This window comes from Artibeus jamaicensis, unplaced genomic scaffold (assembly GCF_021234435.1).
Source record: "Artibeus jamaicensis isolate MK-2021 breed Jamaican fruit bat unplaced genomic scaffold, CSHL_Jam_final scaffold_1019, whole genome shotgun sequence".
NCBI lineage: Eukaryota > Metazoa > Chordata > Mammalia > Chiroptera > Phyllostomidae > Artibeus > Artibeus jamaicensis.
In genome coordinates this window covers 31,305,927-31,329,916 of record NW_026522025.1, presented here as the reverse complement: position 1 = coordinate 31,329,916, position 23,990 = coordinate 31,305,927, and the positions used below count along the sequence as shown (strand labels likewise).

General features: G+C 37.0%; 1 protein-coding gene across 1 annotated transcript in view; it reads left to right on the top strand.

The window, feature by feature from the left end:
* Window positions 1–23,990, top strand: part of COL24A1 (collagen type XXIV alpha 1 chain) — a 346,701-nt gene that overhangs the window by 134,892 nt on the left and 187,819 nt on the right. The window contains exon 20 of the mRNA XM_053655519.1: window positions 18,536–18,589. Coding sequence (XP_053511494.1) covers window positions 18,536–18,589 — 54 coding nt within the window. The remainder of the gene's footprint in view (window positions 1–18,535; window positions 18,590–23,990) is intronic.

Below are 23,990 nucleotides of genomic sequence, written 5' to 3'. Positions count from 1 at the left end.
TGTTTACAATGTTAATGTCTTCTTGGTGGATTCTTCCCTTGAGTATAATGAAGTGACCTTCTGGGTCTCTCTTTATGGCCTTTTTTTTGGAAGTCTATTTTGTCTGATATGAGAATTGCTATCCCAGGTTTTTTTTCTTGTCCGTTTGCTTGGAAATATTGTTTCCAGCCTTTCACTTTTAGTCTGTGATGGTCTTTGTCCTGAGGTGGGTCTCTTGTAGGCAGCATATGTGTGGGTCATGCTTTCTTATCCATTGAGCTATTCTGTGTCTTTTGATTGGAGCATTCAATCCATTTACGTTTAAGGTTATTATTGATAGGTACTTATTCATTGCCATTTTTGTACCTGTGTTCCTCTCTGTCTCCCTCTTATCCTTCCTTCCCTTAAAGCAGTCCTTTTAGTATTTTTTGTAGAGCTGGTTTGGTGGAGGCGTATTCTTTTAGGCTTCTTTTGTCTTGGAAGCTCTTTATTTGGCCATCTATCTTGATTGAGAGCCTTGCTGGGTAAAGTAGCCTTGGTTGTAGACCTCTGGTTCTCATTACTTGGAATATTTCTTTCCATTCTCTTCTTGCTTGAAGTGTTTCCACTGAGAAGTCAGTAGCTAACCTTATTGGGGCTCCCTTGTATGTTATTTCTTTTTTCTCCCTTGCTGCCTTTAAGATTCTCTGTTTGTCTTGGAATTTAGCCATTTTGATGATGATGTGTCTTGAAGTGGGCCTCCTTGGGTTCCTCTTGATTGGGACTCTCTGTGATTCCTGGATTTGTGAGACTTTTTCTCTTATCAAATTAGGGAAATTTTCTCTCATTACTCGTTCAAATACGTTTTCTATCCCTTGTTCTTCTTCTTCTCCTTCTGGTATTCCTATTATTCAGATATTATTACATTTCATATTGTCTTGCATTTCTCTTAATCCCTCTTCATTCTTTCTGAGCCTCTTTTCATTTTCTTGCTCTTTCTGTGAGATGCTTTCTATTTTGTCCTCCAACTCACTAATCCTATCCTCCGCTTCATCTATCCTACTTTTGAAACTTTCTACTGTGTTCTTCAGTTCGGAAATTGTATTCTTCATTTCCTCTTGTCTCTTGCTGATAGTTTCCATTTCCTTTTTCATGTTGCTGTAGTTTGCAGAGAGATCATTGTAGTCCCCCTGTAGTTTCTGGTAGTTCACTGTGAGCTCTTTGAACTTCATAATAACCAGTGCTTTGAATTCACTATCTGATAGTTGATCAGCCTCTATTTCATCTAACATTCTTTCTGAAGTTTCTGCTTTTTCTTTCATTTGTGGATTGTTTCTTTGTCTTCCCATTGTTTGAGACTCTTCTTGTTAGTCTCTGCTTCTAAAATTGATCTGTTCTGAAACCCTGGTTTTATGGTGTAAACTTCTGTGGTATGATCCTTGTGAAGTTCAGTGGTGCAGACTCCTTGAAGTTTCTTGATGTTCTTCGTCTCCACCTACTCTCACGTATGTCCTTGCGCTGGTCCCTGTGTTGGTTGCCTACCACTGCTGAATGTCCCGGCTCTAGTAGCCGCCTCCTCAAGCACCCAGGCCCGTTACTAAGGCAGCGGCAAGAGGCTGGGAATGTCCCGGCTCCCGTATCTGGCTCTCTCTGCCGCCCAGGGCCGTCACAGGGGTTTGGAGTGTCCCGGCTTCCGTACCTGACTCCCTGGTGTCTAGTCCTGTCTCTATGGCAGTGGCACAGAGGCTTAGAATGTCCCAACTCCCCTACCTGATTCCCCAGCGTCCAGTCCCGTCGCTATGGCAGCAGCACAGGGGCTGAGGACGTCCGGGCTCCCATAGCTGGCTCCTCAGGGCCCAGGCCTGTGTCTATGGCGGCGTCTCAGGGGCCTTTGGTGTCCCAGCTCCTGCAACTGACCCTTCCGTTGTCCAGGCCGGTAGCTATGGCATCGGCACAGGGGCCGAGAATGTCCCAGCTCCAGTTCCTGACTCCTCTGTCTCCCAGGACCATCACAGGGGCTTGGAGTGTCTGGCTCCCGTTCCTGACTCCCCGGCTCCCAGGCCTGTTGCTCTGGCGGCAGCACAGGGGCCGCGTGAGACCCAGCTCCAGTAGCTGACTCTGCCACCGTCTGGTGTTTCAGCATCGGTCACAATCTCTGGTCTTTTAATTTCATAAATGCTGGTAACTGATGGTTTATTGTGCTGTTTCTCTGTAGATCTGCCAGGATTTTCACTCATGAGTACAGGAGCTAGCATCAGCTCCGTCTTACTCCGTCACCATCTTCCCAGCATCCTCTCCCATTTTTAATTTTTTGAATTAACTGCATACTGATTTCCACACTGGTTGCACCAATCTACATTCCCACCAACAATACACAAGAGTTTCCTTTTCTCCATATCTTTGCCAACACTTTTTTGTTGATTTATTGATGATGGACATTTTGACAGGTGTGAGGTGATATCTCATTGGTTCCTTCTTAATAAGGACACATGGCAAATGCCATACAGGAATCTTTTCTATTTTTTAAGCATAATAGTTTTGAGCACTAACCCATGTTTTCTCCTAAAGCTGGCAGCAAACCATCTTCAAATGTGGTTGCAGGAGTTAAAATGTTTGTTGATTCAGCTGTTAATCTTTCTTTGCTACTTTGCTACAGATATTGCCAAGTAGTTGAATTTTGGTTGATATTCTTTGTAAATGAGCCAGTTGTTTACTACAAAAATGAGCTGAAATCAATAATCACCCAGATACCAGTTGTGGCCAAGCAATGGGTACTCTTTTTCCGACAGGGTGGTCTTCCTTAGAGACAAAGACCAAAGTTCGTTTGGCAAGTCTGCTCACATCAAGCAAAGGCATGCTTCTACATGCCCATTTTAGCACCTCATTGACTTAGAATAAGCCAGCCTGTGGCCAACTGCATGAGTTGAGTAGATCTGAGTGCCAGTGGATTCCATTCACTTAAAAATATTACTTTTTTGTTATCTTTTATCACTTGGGTTTGGTTGAGTAATTTGGTATTTTTAGTTGTTACTCAAAAAGTAGTTCTGAGAGAAAACACATGATTAAAGCAGTTAATAAAAATTTCCTATTGTATGCAAAACTGTACCTAGTAAAAACTGTAGGATAGATACAAAAATAGATCATGCATAACTTGGGGAAATGTATAATCTAGCTGGGAAAACAAGGTATATACATATACTGTTAGACAAAGGTAAAGGCATTATGTGAGAAATAAGTAGTGATAGTTTGTGTTCATGGAGAAAGTAACATGAGGTGGAAGAATTAGGGAGGGAGAATGTAAAAGATGTGGATGAATAAGTGGCAAGAAATGAGGAGGGCCTTTCAGGTAGCGTGACTCACATGAGCAGAGCCTGGACATCTCGGTAATGTGCATGTTGGATTTACAGAATGGTGAATAAAACTTACTAGCCAATACAGATCCCTTACATTGGTATGGAGTGACATGTAAGGTTGTTAAACTACGCTGGTGCCAAATTGCTAAGACCTTAGATTCCAAGCTACATGGAAGGTAAGGCATTCAGAAACTCAGTTGTCAGGCCTAATGTCACAATTTTTCTGTTGTGAAAAATATGGATCCTGCCCCCTCATATCCCAGGTAAACTAGTCAAAGTTTTGTTGATATTCCTGGTTTCTTCTCATAGTGCTCACAAATTGCTCTTCTTTTATACCCAGTGTAGGTGGGAGTCTCTGTAAGGGGATGAAATCTTCTGCCTATTCAGGATAAATCTTAGTACTATTAGTTACTAATAATGATAGTACTCAATACCTTTGTTAAAGCATTGTGAGCCTCAGGTGAGGAAACCTTTTCACCCAGAGGAGAGTTTGTTACATGTAGGGTGACTGTTTTTAAATATACCTCATACTTTCTGTTCCTGCTACTTGACCTATAGCCATTTCCCCCAATTACTCATCTTAACAGACAGTAAAGTAAATGACCATTTACTGCCTGGTCTGCTATACAGTTTAATTAACATGTTCATTGTGTATTGCCATGGACTTTCCTCAAATCCTGTTAATCATCTGGTAAGGCCCTCATGCTACCTTTTCCAGAAGCTATGTCTATCAGTATTGTATCCTTCTCATCAGAATGGTCAGAGGATGTGAAGGATCTGAGATTTTGTCCTATTTGCAAGCCAGCAAGTTAGACTGACAGTTTCACAGATTCTGGTAGAAAACATGACACTCTTGGAACAGAGAAAAAGGACAGCTTATTATGCTCAGCTGAAGCAGTTCCCAGAGCACGAACGTTTTTGCACTGATTCATGGGGCCTCAGTTCTCATGGGGTAATGTGAAGAAGGCTAGATGACATTTGCATGTGGAGTGGATTGCATTACATAAGAGCATCTTTGACCTTAGGGAAACTGAATCTTTTATAATAGGCAGTTATGAAAACTAATATGTTCCAGAAAGAGACATAGTTATGTGGACAGTAAGCTTTCCGCTTTTTGCAATGGGGAGACACTATCTCTAATTTGCTATACAAAGATCCCTGAAAAGGCTGTATTCTCTAGACTTATTGGGCAATCACATCATAAGTTATATAATGTCTAATCATGATGCTATACACCTAAAACTAACATAATATTGTGTATCAACTGTAATTGGAAAATACACTTTAAAAATTGGACTAGGACTTCCACCAAGACGGAGGCATAAGTGGAAACACTGTACCTTCTCACACAGTGTTTAAAAACAACAAAGTTTTAGCAACAAAAATGCAGCCACACCATAGAAAATTGAACTATACTGAAGTCTGACAACAACCAACTATTCAGCCAGACTGGTAAGAGGGGCAGAGCCAGCAGCAGAGCGGGTCGGGTAGGAAAGATCCACTGGACCAACCCAGGCTCGCAACCTAGGCATGCAGGCAGCCGAGGACAGATCCCAGGTGTGGAGTAGCAATGGGTGGACCCACTAAAGGTGCAAGGTGGCAGGCTGATCTCAGTCACACATTCACGTGCAGATAAACCAGGCGAAGGAGCTAGCAGTGAGACAGATTGCAAAGGCCCAGCAGTGGGAAGCAGCAGAGGGGACTGCTATTGTCCCTCTCTGACCCCGCCCCCACATACAGTGTCACAACCCAGCAACCTGGGTGGCCCTGCCCTGGTGAACACCTAAGACTCCTCTCATACATAACAGGGGAGAACAGACCAAAACATAGCTCAAGAAGAACTCAAATCCCCAGAGCCGATAAATCTAAGCGAACAAGAAATTGCCAACCTATCAGATGCATAGTTCAAAACACTGGTGATCAGGATGCTCACAGAACTGGTTGATTTTAGCCACAAATTAGAGGAATACATGAAGGCTGAACTAATTGAAATGAAGGGAAATGCACAGGAAACCAATAGTGATGGAAAGGAAACTGGGACTCAAATCAAGGGAGTGGACCAGAAGGAAGGAAAAAAATGACCAAACAGAAACGAATGAAGAAACAAGAATTCAAAAAAAGGAGGAGAGGCTAAGGAACCTCCAGGATATTTTTAAATGATCCAACATCCGAGTTATGTTGGGGTACCAGAAGGGAAAGAAAAAGAGCAAGTGGAAATCTTATTTGAACAAATAATAAAATAAAAGAGAACTCCCCCAATCTGGCAAAGGCAATAGACTTCCAGGAAATCCAGGAAGCACAGAGAGTCCCAACGAAGTTGGGCCCAAGAAGGAACACACTAAGGCACATCATAATTACATTAGCCAAGATTAAAATGAAGGAGAGAATCCTAGAAGCAGCAAGAGATAAGGGGACAGTCACCTACAAAGGAGTTCCCATCAGACTGTCAGCTGATTTCTCAAAAGAGACCTTACAGGCAAGAAGAGGCTGGAAAGAAGTATTCCAAGTCATGAAATCCAAAGACCTACAACCAAGATTGCTCTATCCAGCAAAGCTTTCATTTAGAATGGAAGGACAGATAAAGTGCTTCTCAGATAAGATCAAATTCAAGGAGTTCATCATCACCAAGCCCTTATTATACGAAATGGTAAAGGGACTTATCTAAGAAAAAGAAGATAAAAAAGATGAACAGTGAAAGGACAGCAAACTCAAAGTTATTAAGAATCATACCTAAAACAAAAGCAAACTAAGAGGACAGCTAGGTCAGGAGCAGAACCATAGAAATGAAGATCACATGGAAGGGTAGCAACAGGGGAGTGGGAGGAAAAGAAAGAGGGAGAAGATACAGAAAATAAGTAGCATAGATGGTAGGCAGAAAATACATAGGGGGGAGGGCAAGAATAGTAGAGGAAATATAGAATCTAAAGAACTTGAGACGTGGGCATAAACTAAAGGGGGGAATGGTGGGGGAGGGGGTGTGCAGAGTGGAGGGGAATGGAGGGGGGAATAGAACAACTGTAATGGCATGATCAGTAAAATATTCTTAAAAAATTGGAAAAAGTCCCTGGAAAGACAGACTAGAACAATAAATTCAGCACCTCTTTTGCATAATGTGTATGAATGCAAGAGACTGTGGACTGTAACGTTAAGTTAAATATTGGAGGTATGAAGATGGGTAAGATAACACTCATTTTCTTTTATGAGCTCACATTTTATTGGAAAAAATAAGCCCTTAATTACATTATAGCGCAATTAGTGCTAAATAATCATATTATCAGTTCTGTAAAAGAACAGTGTACTGATTCTGACTAAGGGGAACTAGGAAAGGCTTCACAGATCATGTTACCTTTGAGTCAATAACAAATTGTAGAATGAAGGAACCTGGGGCAGGGAGCTAAGGAAGACTTCTGAGAATCATGGTTACTTGAACAAAGACTGGAGGGAATATTAGGGATTTATTGAGTGGAAAGAATGTTCCAGCACAAATATATGGGGAAGCTACATATATTTAAAGAATAGTTTGTTGTTTTAGTCACATCTGTTTTAATTAAAGTAACAGGAACATAATTCAAATGGTTTTAAGCAAAAAAAAAAAAAAATCAGGGTTGGCTAATATAATCAGGAAGCCCAGCAGTGCATGTGCCTAGAGGCTGGCTGCATACAGGAGCTCAATGTCAGTATAATCAAGACACTCCATCTCTTGACCATACTTATCTTAGTTGGCTTCATTCACAGAACACATTGTGGAAAAGGTGGCTCTTGGCAACTCTAGGCTTCCATTACCCTCAGAGTTAGCAATCTTAGCAAAAAGAAAGCATTACTTTTTTTATACATAGCTCCAGGAAAATCTTTAAGGTGGACTCCAGCCAATCTGCCTTGGATTACATGATCATATTTAAATCAATCACAACTGCCTTAGGACTAGAATATTGTAATCTGCAATATTCTAGTCATTTGGGTCATTTACCTATCCCTGGAGACTGGGACAAGGACTGCAAATTGAGAGAGAGTAATTTCTCAAAGAGATGGTGAGCAAATTAAAAAAAAATGCCCTCTACAGGTCACTTCTTTGTCATCCAGTATCTACATTTACCCTTCTGCCCATTTGTTCAGGTTTTAACATGGCCTCTGGTAACATAGTGCAGCTACCCACACAGTTGAAAATGCACTCTCCTGCAAAGGAAGATAACCCCCGTGTGTTGGTCAGTTATTGCTTAGAGTTCCAAGGCCAGGCTCTTGGATAAAGAGGCATCGTTCTCAGTGAGGCCTAGACATAGGTCTATGGGTCCACTAACCAGTATTTAATTTTAGAAGGAAAAGAAGATAGCCACAGTGTTTATGGAAAAAAGAAAAAAAGGGAAACAACACAGAGTGGCCCAGGCCCGTAGCTGTGCATCTAGACCAACAGGAGGTGATTGATACATGCTAATTCCTCATAACAGTATAAATCAGCTGTTTAAAACCTCCTAACTTCCACTCCCTGGCACAAACACACACACTGAAAGGGGGAGAATCTGAGTTAGTTTCCAGAATATACATTTTATGAAGCAGGAAATATTTTTGTTCTCTAGTGTATGTGTTCAGTGCCAAGAATAAAGCCTTACACGGAGTAACTGCATGTTGATGAGTGAATTGATATTCTTGATTACTGCACTCATGACAGTTTGAAATGAATCAAATATGTAGATATTGAGTACCTAAAATGATACTTATCCAAAGGTAAGCATCAAATCATTATCATGTTACTACCTTTAAAACAATTTGAAATCTGAGCTTTGCTGATTTTTGTCTGGAGACAAGAACTCTTAGAATCTTCAGTTACTTGCTAACTGTTGTCTATCAAAAAGCAACTGAGTATTGAAAACATCCAATACCAATTACCTTTTCATTTGACAGTTATATTGAGCTATAATTTGTACACAGTAAACTGCATATATTTATACAATTTGATAATTTTTGACATTATATAGAACTCATGAAAACATCACCAAAATCAAAACAGTTGAACACATTCATCAAACCACAAAATGTCTTTGTTCACTTTTTCCAATTTTCCCTTTCTTTTCCTCATGTTTCTCCCTTCCCCAGTCTACTACTAATCTGCTCTTTGTCACCATAGGTCATCCAAACCTATGTATCAAATAATGGTCAAAATTGTTTATTTAAAAATTATAAATATCATGTAGCTTTGTGTGGATTTCAGTAAAATAAAAGTGGACTTTGTAGGTTCTTTTAAGAGTGACTTCAGGGTACTGTGAATACTATTTAAAGTAAGTCTTATTTGATAGGAAGAATGTATGCTTGTAATCATAGGAATTCTTGCTGTTGTAGATTTTCTGTGCTGAGCTTTTAGGATACAACACATAAATGGAATTCAGCTGTGCCATTTTCACTGCTCAAATATATAGAGTTATAAAAAAGGGAAAATATTAGCATAGCAATAATCATTTGCAAAGATTTTCAATAATCATAATTTTTAAAATCTGGTTTTTTAGATCTAAAACAGCAAAAGAGTTAAAGAGAACCAGATACCTACATGAATTCTTTATATTACATTTATTTTTCCAGAAGCTCACATTTTCTGTTTATGGCTTTCTCTGAGGAGAGGACAGTTTCTTAAATTGCAGTTGCACATTTCCTTGTGCTAAAGTTTAGTTTCTGTAGTTTACTAGGAAAGTTAATTTATTACTTTGACCTTAAAATTTTTTTTCATTAACTTTTGGATGGATTTTTTTCACTCGGAAAAGGTAATTTTAATCTTTTTAAAAAATTACTTTCCTACTTGGACTTACCATATTACTGACATGGTATGTACTTGCACAAATGCTAAAGAACAGACTCTTACAATTGTTTTTTTGGATCTATATCTCATACTGAATTCTCCCCTTACACATCCTCCTTCCCTCCGGGTGCATTCTTTCTTGTTTTCATATGTGAAATGTCAATCCTATATATAGAAGCTATGTTAGTGACTGTGGGTTGTTTTTTTAGGGTAATATTTGAAACTTTATAATTGAAAATAAAATTGTTTAGATTTTTTTTTTAATTTGGCCATCTAATCAGGCTGTCAAATATTTACTGACTGTACTATATGCCCATCACCAGACTAGGCTTTGCATATCTTTGCTCTCTAGGAAATCATAGTTTATACTTTGCCATATCTTAAATAATTTATTAATTTAATCTTTTCTTGATATGACTTTTTTCCTAAAGGATATATTCATTTCTACTTTGTTCACACTTACAAACTATGCAGAAAATATATTAAGCCAACTCATATTGAGTTCTTGCATATTTAAAGTACGATGGATATAAAAGCCAATGAAAACTTGAAAATTTTTATGAGTTAAAAGGCCTAAATGCCACTCTCATCTATAACAACCATGTATTTTAAAGCTCCCTTATAAAATCAGCAAATGTTTAAATTTTCTGAAATGTTTCTTTTCAACATATTGTTAAAATTGAACATACTATTACCACTACAAAATAATTCAAAATCTGAACTCCACTGATTTTATATGGGGAAAAGTTCAACAAATAAATTTTATTTTCTCTCCGAGGGTCTTGAAATTGTTAAAAATGGTTGCCTACCAAAAATAAATTATTGTCCAAAGCACTCAGTACCAATTTCTTTTTTACAGCTTTGATGATGTATAATTGACATATTTAAGTAGTTATATTATAAAATAATAAGATGAGTATATTAGTATTGTACAATTTTATAATTGCACATGTTTGTACATCCAGATAGTGAACATGTCTGTCAAACTGAGCAATTTCCTTGCTCACCATTTGTAATTTCTTCCTTCTGTTCTTTTTGCCCCTGCCCTTTTCAGGCTACCACTGGTCTGCTTTTTTGCCACTATAGATTAATTTGCATTTTCTAAAGTTTTTATCTAAGTAAATGCATATAGTGTGTAATCCTTTATTATGTGTGCTCTTTTCTTTAGCCTGAATGAAGAAATGCATTTGAGGTTCTTCCAGGTTGCCACAAGCAGGTTGTTTTCATCTTCCTGATGCAGCATTATTACTATATTAATCGGATTAATTTATTGTGTACATTCTTTATCCATTTGAACCATTTTTTTAACCAAAAGGACTATGAATAGCAATAGAAAATAGACACTTTATCACTCCTATTAAAGAACTATCAATGTGCCTAATGTATACCATAGATCATTATAGACTTACTTTATTTGGACATTCCAGCTTCCAAATTTCTGAATACTGCCAGAATAAGAACAACAATATTTTACTTTTATAATTTCCCAGGACAGTAATGGAATTTGCTAGTGCTTTTGGCTTCCCGGTTTTGCTTTTAAAAAATGTGTGTGAATTAGTCTCCAGCCTTTAGCAATTAGGGAATAGTAAAACATTGTTTTTACTGGAGGGAATGTTGAGTCACTCTTCTCTGTGCAGTAAACAGATGTGAAGGGTCCCAAAATAGAAGACATGTTTTTACTTCTTTAGGCTACTACTTCATTTTCAAAAACCCTCACCCAAAGATATGTTTATTTCTCTGAGAGAGGGAGGGAAAGAGAGACAAAGAAAGAAACATTGATATGAAGGAGAAACATCGATTGGTTGTCTCCTGTATGCACCCCAAGCAGGAATCAAACCCACGACCTAGGTATGTGTTCTGACCAGGAATTGAACCCACAACCTTTCGGTGTGTGGGATGACACTCCAACAAATCGAGCCACCCAGCAAAGACTAGTTTCTACTTCTTGATCAAAATTAATGATTAAATTATTTCTGTTAAGAAGGCACAAGGTGCAGGACATAAAATCTATATACAAAGATCAGTTGTGTTTCCATACACTATTAACAAATTATAAGAATGAGAAATTAAGAAAACAGTCTTATTTACAGCTGCATCAAAAAGAAGATAATTACTAGGTATAAATTTAACCAAGCAAGTGAAAACCTGTACACCGAAATCTATAACATTGTTGGAAGAAATTAAAGAGGACACTTGTAAAGGGAACAATATTCCATGCTCATGGATCACAATAATTAATATTGTTACTATTCCCATACTTCCCAAAGTAATCTGAAGATGTAAGGTAATCCCAATCAAAATCCTAAAGGTGTTTTTCACATAAATAGAACAAACAGTTCTAAAATTTGTATGGAACCACAAATGACTCCAAATAGACAAACCAATATTGAGAAGAACAAAGCTAGAGGCATCATGCTTCCTGGTTTGAAACTATATTAAAAAGATACAGTAATCAAACAGTATGAGATCAGCATAAAAACAGACACAGATCCATGGAACAGAATAGAAAGCCCAGAAATAAACCCATCTATATATGGTCAATTATTCTACAACAAAGGATCCAGGAATATACAATGAGGGAAAAGATAGTCTCTTCAGTAAATGGTTTTGGCGATCCTGGACAGCTACATTAAGAAAAGTGGAAACTGGGCACCCTTTTTTGCACCGTACAGGCATACCTCATTTTATGTGCCTCACTTAACAGCATTTGCTCATTTTGTGGCTCAGTATCACATTTTGCCACTACTTGCAATATTTTAAACTATTTCATTATTATATTTGTTCCTGTGATTGTGATTGGTGATCTTTATATTACTATTGTAACTATTTTGGCACACCACAAACTGCACACACATAAAATAGGGAACTTTAACTGGTAAATATTGGGTGTGTTCAGACTGTTCCACTGACCGGTGTTCCCCAGTCTCTTTCCCTCTCCTCAGACCTCTCTATTCCTTGAGACACAACAATATTGAAATAGGTAAATTAATGATTCTACAATGGCCTCTAAGTGTTCAAATGAAAGGAAGAGTTGCATATCTCTCATTTTAAGTCAAAAGCTGGAAATAATTAAGCTTATTGAAGAAGGCATGTTAAAAGATGAAATAGATCAAAAGCCATTAGGCCTCTTGTATCAAACAGTTAGACAAGCTGTGAATGCAAAAGAAAAGTTCTTAAAGGTAATTAAAAGTCCTATTTCATGAATGATATAAAAGATAAATAGCCATATTGTTGATATGGAGAAAGTGTTAATGGTCTGGGTAGAAGGTGAGACTAACCACAACATTCCCCTAAGTCAAAGCCTGACCCAGAAAAGTCCTGACTCTCTTCAGTTCCCTGAAGGCTGAGAGTGCTGAGAAGGCTGCAAAAAAAGAAGTCTGAAGCAGTCAGAGATTGGCTAGGAGCTTAAGGAAAGAAGCCTTCTCCATACATTAAAGTGCAATGTGAAGCAGTATTGATGTAGTAGCTGCAGCAAATTATCCAGATCTAGCTAATATAATGAAGGTGGCTACATTAAACAACAGATTTTCAGTGTAGATGAGACAGCCTTGCATTGGAAGATGCCACCACAATGCCAGCTGAAGAGGAAAAGTCAATGTCTGGCTTCAAGCCTTCGAAGGACAGGTCGAGTCTCTTGTTAGGAGCTAATGCAGCTGGTGACTTTAAATTAGAGCCATTGCTTGTTTACCATTACAAAAATCTTATGGTCCTTAAGAATTAAGCTAAATCTACTTTGCCTGTGCTGAATAAATGGAATGACAAAGCCTGAATGAGAACACATCTGTTTACAACATGGTTCACTGAATATGTTAAGCTCATTGTTGAGACCTACATTGTTTCTGACCTACCGCTCAGAAAAAAGATTAAAAAAAAATATGACCACTTATCGACAGTGCACCTACTCACCCTAAAGCTCTGATGGAGATGTCCAATGGGATTAATGTTTATCCCTGGTAACACAACATTCATTCTGCAGCCCATGGATCAAGGAGTGTTTTTGACTTTCGAGTCTGAATATATAAGAAATACGTTTTATAATGCTGTAGCTACTTCACATAGTGATCTTTCTGATGGGTCTGGGCAAAGTAAATTGAAAACCTTCTGGAAAGGATTTCCCATTCTAGATGCCATTAAGAACATTCATGATTCATGGGAAGAGGTCAAAATATCAACAGTAACAAGAATTTGGAAGAAGTTGATTGCAGCCCTCATGTATGACTTTGAAGGATTAAGACCAGCAGAGGAAGTAACTACAGATGTGGTAGAAATAGCAGGATAACTGAATTAGAAGTGGACCTGAAGATGTGACTGAATTACAGTGATAAAAAAGTCATTGCTATAAATTTTATGTCAAACCTTTGACAGATGAGAGTTGCTTCTTATGAATGAACAAAGAAAGTGGTTTCTAGAGATGGAATATACTCCTGGTGAAGAACCTGTGAAGATTGTTGAAATCACAACAAAAGATTTAGAATGTTACATAAACTGAAGTTAATAAAGCTGTGACATGCAACTCAGTAGAAAAAATCAACTAAACATTATTGAAAAGATATAAAATAAAATAGTATTCAGTCTTTAAAAAGAAGGAAATCATACCATTGTGACAACATGGATGCACCTAGAGGGCATTACACTAAGTTAAACAGGTCAAACAAAAGTCTTTCAGAGAAAGACAAATACTGTACAATCTTTTTTATATGTGGAATCTAAAACAAAACAAACAGAAACAAAACTTATAAACACAAAGAACTTATTGGTAGTTGCCAGAGATGAGAGGGGAGGGCAAAATGGGTGAAGGTGGTCAAAAAGTACAAACTTTAAGTTATGGGTAGTAAAGGGTAACAATATATGGTGATGGAAGATGAAAAATTAAAACAAGTAAGTTGTGGAGATGTACACATGATGGCACAGTAAATAATATTGTATTATGTATTAAAAAGTGGGTAAGAGAGTAGATCTTAGAAGTTCTCATTACAAGAAAAACAATTATATTTTGTGATGATGGATGTTAACTAGAATTACTGTGATCATTTTACAATGTATACATATATTGAATCAATATATTTTATACCTGAAAGTATTAATGTTATAATTGTATCTCAATTTTTAGGTATATTATATCAATTATAATTGATATAATTATATATAACTATAATTATATATAATCAATTATAGTTAAGTCAATTATATCTCAAATTTTTAAAAAGGCAACAGATATTAGGCTGCTCTTTCTTTTTTTCACTTAGTTATAGTACTTTCAATTGTGATATGATGATTTAACTGAGATAGCTAAGCACAATGGAGAAATTTTGAGTTTTCAGTATTTTCTAAATTATTTAAATCAAAATAAAATGGATTGGACTATTCTTATGGGGTGTTTGTTTTTAATTTTCTTTCTGTATATTTTCATGCCAGCATAATTATTTAATCAAACTATAAAATCAAGGAACATGTATAAAGGACCCCTGGACAAGGAGAGGGTGAGGACTGAATGTAGGTGGTGGGGAAATGGGGTAGTGGGGAGTAATGGGGGGAAATGGGGAGAACGGTAACTGAACAACAATTAAAAGTTATAAAGTCTGAATGATGCAGTTTTTATCTTTCAGTTTGTAAGGTCTCTGAAAGTTTGCAACTTGGCAAGGATGGCCATATCCTGTCATTTGATTTACATTTTAAACAGTAAGTTTGAGAGTTTAAAAAATTACTTTATAGACATGTGTTATTAAAGTTTAGCTGACCCAGCTAACTCTGATTTTTTTAATTTAAAAATTATTTAAAAGATAAGATCTCTACTTGGTAGTAACCCAAGTATAAATTTTTCTAATAATAAAATTGTTTCCTGGCCAAGTTCTAGACATTGTTTCTTCTTCTTTTAATAACTGTGATGTGTTTCTGAACTTTTAAATAAAGTTTTAATTGTAAAATATTCAACTTACACAATTATAAGATCAGATTTGTTGACATCTTTTGTCTCCTGTTCCTCTGGTCTTTGGTATTTTATGTCTTTTTTAAATATTCCATTGCCATTATTTTAGTGTTTAAGGAAGCAAATATTCATGAGTATACTCACTTCAATGACTTTTTCACACCGTCTTATTAAAAAGTAAAATAAAGACACAGAAAACTATATAAAACAAATGTATGTCACAAACAGATTATAAGAAAAACACTCTTATAACTGCCACACAGGTCAGGAATAAAACTGCTAGTTACTCCCAAAAGCTTTCATGGGCCCCAACCCAACCACAAGCCCATCTCCTCTCCCAACAGCAAGCAGCTCCTAATTTTTCTTTTATGGTTTATCAATATAGTTTTTTGTGCGTGTGGTTTAAAGTGTGCAACTTAAAAAAATAGTTTAGGCTTTTTTGTTTTATTGCTGGGTCTTTCACTCTACATGTTCTCTTTCCATCCTCTTTTTTCCCCTTTTGGTTCAGTTGTTGGAGATCCTCAGTTGTTTAACCTGTAAAGTTTCCCACAGCCTGGATCTTGCTGATTGTAGTCCTGTGGTGTAGTTATGTTTCTTCATCTTCTATTTCCTGGAACTGGTTGTCACATACAGAGGCCTGACCATACTCAGTCCTGTTTGCTTGTTTTGGGCAAGACTATTGGTGATACTGTGTTCTTTCATCAGGAAGCTCATACTGTCAAGTTATCTCTCCTTTTTTGTGGTGGTAGCAATAGTTGGTAGTAACAGTAATAGGTGGTAGTAATTTAGTAAAAGTACTAAACTGCCTAGATTCGTTGGATTCTTTAGGGGATTGCAAAATGGTGATATTCTTGCTCTATCATGTCTTTTTTATTTATTGCCTGGAATGCATTCCTTCACCTACTTTGTTTGAGTAATAGTGGTACAATATGTATTGGAAAGGTAGAACAAATGCTTGATTCTTCACTTGTAAAGTAGTAAGTTGGATCCCTTTCATCCCCTAAACATACAGGGGTTTTGTTCTTGTATAATTATGAACTTAGGAATTTAAATGTATTTGACATGTTTTAATCCACTGCAATTCTTGTCACTGAAGTTCATATTGTTCCATATCTGGCCACTGGGATCTGCCCCAAGCTCTTGGAGTTCTTTTAACAGGACTCTGGATACCTTTCTTGCTTTCTGGTGTGACGAGACGTGCCAGGCTCATCTGAAGGTTGGCCAGAAACCACGAATTTATCTGTGGAGATGCTCTGAACCAGTGGTTGTAAACCAGTGTCAAAGGGGTAACAGTAGCCAACAAACATGTTGTCCTTTTTCCTCCCCCAAAAAACAAGTCAGCTATTCAACAACAAAAATCTGTTTTTCAGCACTTACTCTGTGCCAAGTGGTGTACGACTTATTGGAAATACGATTATTAGTAAGACATAAAACTGCCCTCAGGAAGTTTGCAGTCTGATGAGGCAAAGACAACAGGCCAACACACTGCACTGAGTGACTTTGTAGGACTGATAACGTGAGAGCGCTTACAGGGGACCTAGTTCCAGGTATGGGGGGCAAAGAAAGATGTACATGTGAAATATTATTGTCTTTCATTTCAAACATAAGCCTTTCAGGTGAAGAAAGGTAGGGGCGAGTTACTTAAGGCAGAGAAGGCAAAGGTGAACTTGATTTCTTTTAATTAGAAAAGCAGTCAGCAAGTCTGTATTAAACATATTCTGTTCCCAGCTTTCAGAAATTCTGTAATCAGTCTTTTAGTTACCACTGACTTTTTTCTGCCAGAAATGTTCCCAAATAATAATTCTTTTCCACAAAATCCAGGTTTTAAATTGTAGTCAAGACATTTTTGTCCTAATCTTGACTGGATGAGTCAGTATCCTTTCTTTTAATTTTTCCTTCCAAGATGACTATTTCAGAATCAACCTTTTTATTCCCTTTTACTAGTGATAATTTTTATTACCATCATATTTAAACCTCTGCTGACCTACCTTTTCTAGCTGGCATTCATATTTAATTGGAACCTTGTTTACTTTAAAGATGCTGATTCTTGAACTTGTCTTACTTTGTATTCCTTTGTCCATGTCCACAGGAAACACAGGAACAACTTTATCTGTGACAAAATACACGTAAAATTACAATCAGTAGCTTATTATCATTAGTGAAACTGGTCATGAAAAATCTAATTCAGGGGTGTCACATCAGCCTCACAGTTAATTTCAAAGGGCCAAAATGTTTTTACGACTATGCATAGGTGGCAAACACAAGGCCCATGGGCTGAATCTGGCCCTCCACCTTGTTTTATCCAGCCTGACACCTTGTTTCTACTCAGCGGCAGCACAGAGCTACCTGCCCCTAGTTAAAGAGTAGTTACATTTACACAGTCCTAAAATGACATTTGGCCCTTTGAAGGCAGCCAAAAGGCTTATGTGGCCCTGAGTGACAATGAATTTGACAGCCCTGATTAATTCATTATTTCAGCAAGAATACTAATTTAATTATTTTAAAGTAACATTCTAGGATTTTTCCTAGCTCAGAGTTTATTTAGCACACTATAGTACATTGCTATTTCTTGGACCAACTATTTTAGATTACTAGAATATAATTTCCAGGAAGGTAAAATTATGATTCTCAGGCAAATATAAAGTAAACATGGGTCAAATATTTAATTCAACTCATAGATCAATTATGGTACCAATAAGAGGTTAAGAAGAGTTCAAAGAGCATTTAAGGAGATAAGTATTTATAGACATACTGTATTTTTCAGACTATAATATGCACTCCCCCAAAAAATTTTGGGAGGAAAAGGGGGGTGCGTCTTATAGTCCGAATGTAGCTTGCCTGGCTTGCTGTGGTGGGCAGCACCACCTGGGGTGGGCAGGTGTGGCGCTGGAGCAGGGTCACAGCAGGCAGGAGCAGGGTTGCCGCTGCATTTTCCTCCCAAATGGCAGGGGGAGTGCATCTTATAGTTCAAAAAATACGGTATATAGGAGTGTTAGAATAAGATAGTTACAATAGGTATCAAACTGATTAAAATGTTCTATGTTCGTCCATAACCTTTGGCATTATTTTTCCCACCAGATAGTAGTTATTTACATCTCTTCCTTAAAAAACCCTACAACTTACCATATAGTTAGTAAACAGTGAGTCTAACAAAGTACATTCCTGTAATCCTTGATCGCTCTGAGTACCATATGGCATTGAAAGGACCTGTTAATGGACCTCTTGCTTTTTTTTTCAAGTTGTAGATGATTTGTGAATAAGACTCCCCATCTCTTAGACAGGATTAGAGGTCTGAGGATTGTTTGTGAACCCCTGATGAAACAAGCTCTGTTTTAATACACTTCGTAAATGTAGTATTCCAATGTTAAACAATTGCCTAACATTTTCTAATGTTGAATTTTGGGGGAGCACAAACTCCTCTAACTGGGCATGAGAGAAAGGCAAAGGGGTTTTTATATGCTTAATAAAGTTAGAGCAATTTGCTATGGCATAAACTTTCCATTTTATGTTCCCTAGGGTTTTCCAGGTGATATTGGGATTCCTGGACAAAATGGCCCTGAAGGATCAAAGGTAAAAATTAAAATATGATAGGTATAGTTTTCTTATCTCACATTTCAATAAATTGGTTAAAAAAAGATTTTAGGAACTCAGAATATTTCTGGTTATCTTTGATATGTCTCAGAAGAATTTAATAAATTTTGTACATCTTGTTTCAGAATAACCAGGAAGTAGTTTGTATGTCTGGTTCTTTTGGTGGCTTTTGTTAAGTTAGAGTATCTCATCCAGTCTTTTGGGTTCAGGTCATTGAAAATCATTTTTCTGGTTTGGTTTGGACTTAGATTAGGATGACAGTATTTGCAAAGCCCATGAATCACTGAAAAAGTATTTTTTTGAAGAGATGAAAAAAATCCTAAAAAACCATAGCGTACAATAAATGGATGAGAGTGCTCTGACCACTAAAACCCTTTAGTGCCCATAAAGTATCCATTAATTAAAGTAAAGAAAGCCTATAGTGTGCTAGAATTTACATAGCACAAATGTAAAAAACCTAAGGATTTTAAGAAATCCTTAAAGAAAAGGATTCCTTTTAGAATCCTAAAAGGAATTCCTTTAAGAAACCTAGGGATTTTAAACTTCCTTTACTATTACTATGTATGTATACACAGCAAAATTTTATTTATATATTTATTTGTTTTTAAGTATATTTTATTGATTATGCTATTACTGTTGTCCCATTTATCTCCTCTTTATTCCCCTCTGCCCTGTAACCCCTCTCCCTCCCGTGTTATCCCCACCCTTAGTTCATGTCCATGGATCGTACATATAAGTTCTTTGGCTTCTTCATTTCCTGCACTATTCTTAATCTCCCCTGGTCTATTTTGTGCCTACCAATTATGTTTCTTATTCCCTGTACCTTTTTCTCCCATTCTTCCCACCCCACTGATAGCCTTCCCTGTGATCTCTATTTCTTTGATTCTGTTCCTGTTCTATCTGTCTGCTTAGTTTTAGTTTTTGTTTTTTAGATTCAGTTGTTGATAGTTGTGAGTTTGTTGTCATTTTACTGTTCATAGTTTTGAACTTCTTCTTTTTCTTACATAAGTCCCTTTAACATTTCATATAATAAGGGCTTGGTAATGATGAACTCATTTAACCTGACCTTGTCTTGGAAGCACTTTATCTGCCTTTCCATTCTAAATGAAAGCTTTGCTGGATAGGGTAATCTTGGTTGTAGGTCCTTGCTTATCATGACTTGGAATTCTTCTTTCCAGCCCTTTTTTGCCTGTAAGACTTCTTTGGAGAAATCAGCTGATAGTCTATGGGCACTCTTTCATAGGTAACTGTCTCCCTTTCTCTGGCTGCTTTTAAGATTCTCTCCTTATTTTTAATCTTGGGTAATTTAATTGTGATGTGTCTTGGTGTGTGCTTCCTTGGGTCCCACTTCTCTGGGACTCTCTGAGCTTCCTGGAGTTACATGTCTAATTTCTTGGCCAGATTGGAGAAGTTCTCCTTCATTATATTTTCAAACAAGTTTTCAATTTCTTGCTTTTTCTATTTTCCTTCTGGTGCCCCTGTGGTTTGGATGTTGGAACATTTAAAGTTATCCCAGAGGACAACTTTGAATTCTTGTTTCTTCATTCTGTTCCAATTGGATGTTTTTTTTTCTTCCTTTTGTTCCAAATGTTTGATTTGAGTCCCAGTTTCCTTCCCTTCACTTTTGATTCCCTGTATGTTTTCCTTTATTTCAGTTTGTATAGCCTTCATTTCTTTCTTTATTTTGCAGGCATACTCAATCATTTTTGTGAGCATCCTGATTACCAGGGTTTTGAACTCTGTATCTGATAGGTTGGCTCTCTCCTCATTTGCTTAAGAGATAAAAATTGTTCTTTTTCTGGAGTTTTGATCTGTTCTTTCATTTGGACCATATTTCTCTATCTCGGAGCATGTGTTACTTGTAAGGGGTGCAGCCTTAGATATTCACCAAGGTTAGGCAGCTCACTTCACTGTGTTGTAGTGCTGTACATAGGGTAGGGGAAGAAACAATGCCACTTATTGGCTTTCTGGGCTCTTGCTCCAGTTTCCATCACTTCCTTTGCTTCCCACAAACAGATTGTGCCCTTTCAGGTGGGGATTCTTGGGTGGGCAGGCAGGTTTGTATACATCCTAGGATCCTGCGGATCTCTCCAACAGACTCTCCTGTGAGGATGGAAGTTTCTCTGGCCACTACAACCCCCCCAGAGGTTTTTACAGTCAGAGGTTTTGAGGCTTTAGTTTCCTGCACTGGAATTCTGGGTGGTACAGTTTGTCTCATCCCCAAGTTGTTCCTCTTGGCTTATCTGCATGCAAATGTGGGAGTGCTGGTCCCCCAGCCACTGCTTCACCAGCCTTACCAGCCACAGCCTTTCATGGCATCCTTTTCACCTCAGCTTCCTGTCTCCACTGATCCTAACCGTCTGGATGAATGTTTCTTCTTTAACTCTTTGATTGATTATCAGACTTCCATGCAGTTTGATTTTCTGGCAGTTATGGTTGTTTTTTGTTTTGGTTTGTTTTGTTTTTTAATTGATTGTCCTTCTTTTGGTTGTGCGAGGAAGTGAAGCATATCTACCTATGCCTCCATCTTGGCCAGAACTCTACAGCAAAATTTTAAATACCAAGAGCTTTTCAGGCAGGCTGACCTAAAATGAGCATTTTATGCAAATAAAATATTGTGAAAATAAAGATATAGAAAGATGAAAAAGCCTGAAGTTGGAAGAGTTATCAGGTTATGAAGTATTGCTACTGTGGAAGGTTATCAGTATGAGTAGAGAGCAAGTGATAGATGAATCTGTAAAGGATATCAAGAGAGTTACAGTAGTCCCCCATTATCCACAGTTTTGTTTCCTCAGTTTGTTGTCCATGGTCAACCATGGTCCAAAAATATTAAGTGGAAAGTTATAGAAAAAGTCCATAAATTTAAATTGCACAGTGTTCTAATTAGTAAAATATCACGTGGTCCTTCTCTGTCCCACCAAGGAAAGGAATCATGCCATTGTCCAAAGCATCCATGCTGTATATGCTGCTCGCCTGTTAGTCACTTAGTAGTCATCTTCATTATCAAACTGACAGGTGGTATTGCAGTGTTTATGTTCAAGTAACCCGTATATTCCTTAATAGTTCAAGAATAGTGATGCTGGCAATTTAGACGTGCCAAAAATAAGCTGTAAATGAAAACTGAATGTAGTATAATAAGATATTTTGAGAGAGGGAGAACACATTAACATGACTTTTATTGTAGTATATTACTATAATTGTTCTGTTTTATTAGCTATTATTGTTAATTTCTTGCTGTTTCTAATTTATGTTAAACTTTATCATATGTCTGTACATATAGGAAAAAACAGTATATTTAGGGTTTAGTACTATCCATGGTTTCAGGCATCCACTGGGAGTGTTGGAAAGCATCCCCTGCGTGGATTACTATATAGAACTATAGTAAATGTTTTACAGACATCTCATTTAATCTTCACTACAACATTATGAGGTAGATATCCCAATTTCACAGATGGTTAAGTTATTCCCTCATAGTCGTATAACTATCAAATAACTTAGCCAGGCCTCTAACCCAGGTGTAATTTCAAAGCTTGATCTCTTAACCACTTGGCTTGGATTTAAATTGTGGAGGACATTCAATACCATACTGAAGAGTTTCACTTTATCCCTAGGCATCATGTAGTAATCAATGATGTTTAAATAGTAAAGAGTTCTTGGTGATTTATATTTCAAAAGGATACCCCTTGTGTCAGAATGTAGGATGCTATAAATAGGAATGAAATTTAAGGCAAGGAAATGAACTAGAAAAATCTAGAAAGAAAATTATGAAGATCCGAAGTAGGACATTCATTCAATCAGTAAATTTTTATCGGCTGCCTCTTATGTAACAGTTGTTGTGCTAGATCCTACATACAAAGATAAAAAATTCTGATTCCTACTTCCAAGAAGCTTACAATCTAGAGAAAGGTAGGCAGGAAATCTTTATATAAATCATATGAATGATACATAATATGTAATACTGTATGAGTATAGGGTTAGGAGACTCAGATTACACTTTGTAGAGAAGGTAGCACTTGAGCCGATAAGATGAATCAGTAAGATTTTGCAGACAGACAAATGGCATTCAGGAAAAGGAAACTTGTGAGAGAATGCAATTGTAATAAATATTTGGAACAAATTTTAGTAAAAGTTATTAATTGTTTGTGTGAAGTTCAAATTTAACTGGGCATCCTGGATTTTATTGGGCAACTCTACTGGCCATCTACAAACTTTTCCTGTATATAGCCATGTTCCCCCTTTCTGTCTGTCTCCATAGAAGAATTCCTCTTCCTCTTCAGTATTCAAGTTCCGCATATATTTTGCATTAATCCCACTTTTGTCTCCTGAATGACCTCATGCCATAAATTATCCCATTTATCCTGATTCTAGACTCAAAACTTTCTGTCTTTGCCTTTAAAATGATTTTCACTGCCAATGTTGTAGGTTAGGCTCTCTTTATTTTTCAGCAGGATTAGTATAATAGCAGTCAACATGTTCTTCCTACCTCCAGTCTGGCATTTCTTCAAATCTACTTCTAAAATGCTGATGGAATAATAATTAGAAATAGTTATATGAAGAGAAGTTGGAATAGAATGTATAGAGAATGGAGTTGTAAATTTCTTATGTCTAGTTTTTACCCTTGACTGACCATACTCAGGAACATGAACTTGATACAGTACATACAAATACATTCATCTATCCATTTATTTAATAACCAATTTATTAGCATTGTTGAGTTTCTTTTATGTGTTAGGCCAAGTACTAAATGTGGAGTTGTAAAGATTTTTAAACCATGGTCCTTCCCCTGGATGAGATTATAGTTTAGTGAGAGATTTTTAAAAATCACACAATGTTGTCAAAAGTTCTATGTAAAAGAATTGGTGTATTCCACTTGTTTCCCCCAGGGTCTTTGCAAATCTTAGTAGGAAATAATACAAAACTCTGCAGTAGTGAAAAAAAATTGGTGAAATGCTGTGAGGGCCCAGATAACGGAGCAAAAATTTTTGCCTTAGGAAATTGGAAATTACTTAATTGAACTTAATATTCTCAAGTATGAATATCATACTAGGTGAAGAACCATATAGCTTCCTGAGTTCTTCCCAGTTTGGAAATTTTATGTCTCTTGAGGTTTTGTCAAGAATAATGTCAGAGAGCAGAACAAAACCACCTACTTCTTGAGTATTGTTACAACAACGATCTTTAAAACGTCCTCATTACTTCCTTTAGTGTTAGAATCGCAGTGCTTAAAAGTGGAACAAAAGACTTGAAATCCAGCTATTTTAATGAATACCAATGGTTGAATTCCAGTGGGTAGTAGTTACTTTGTGGGTTACTTTGAGCTTGCCACCTCATCAGCACCAATATCATGAACCAATTTTATACACATCACTGAAATTTAAAA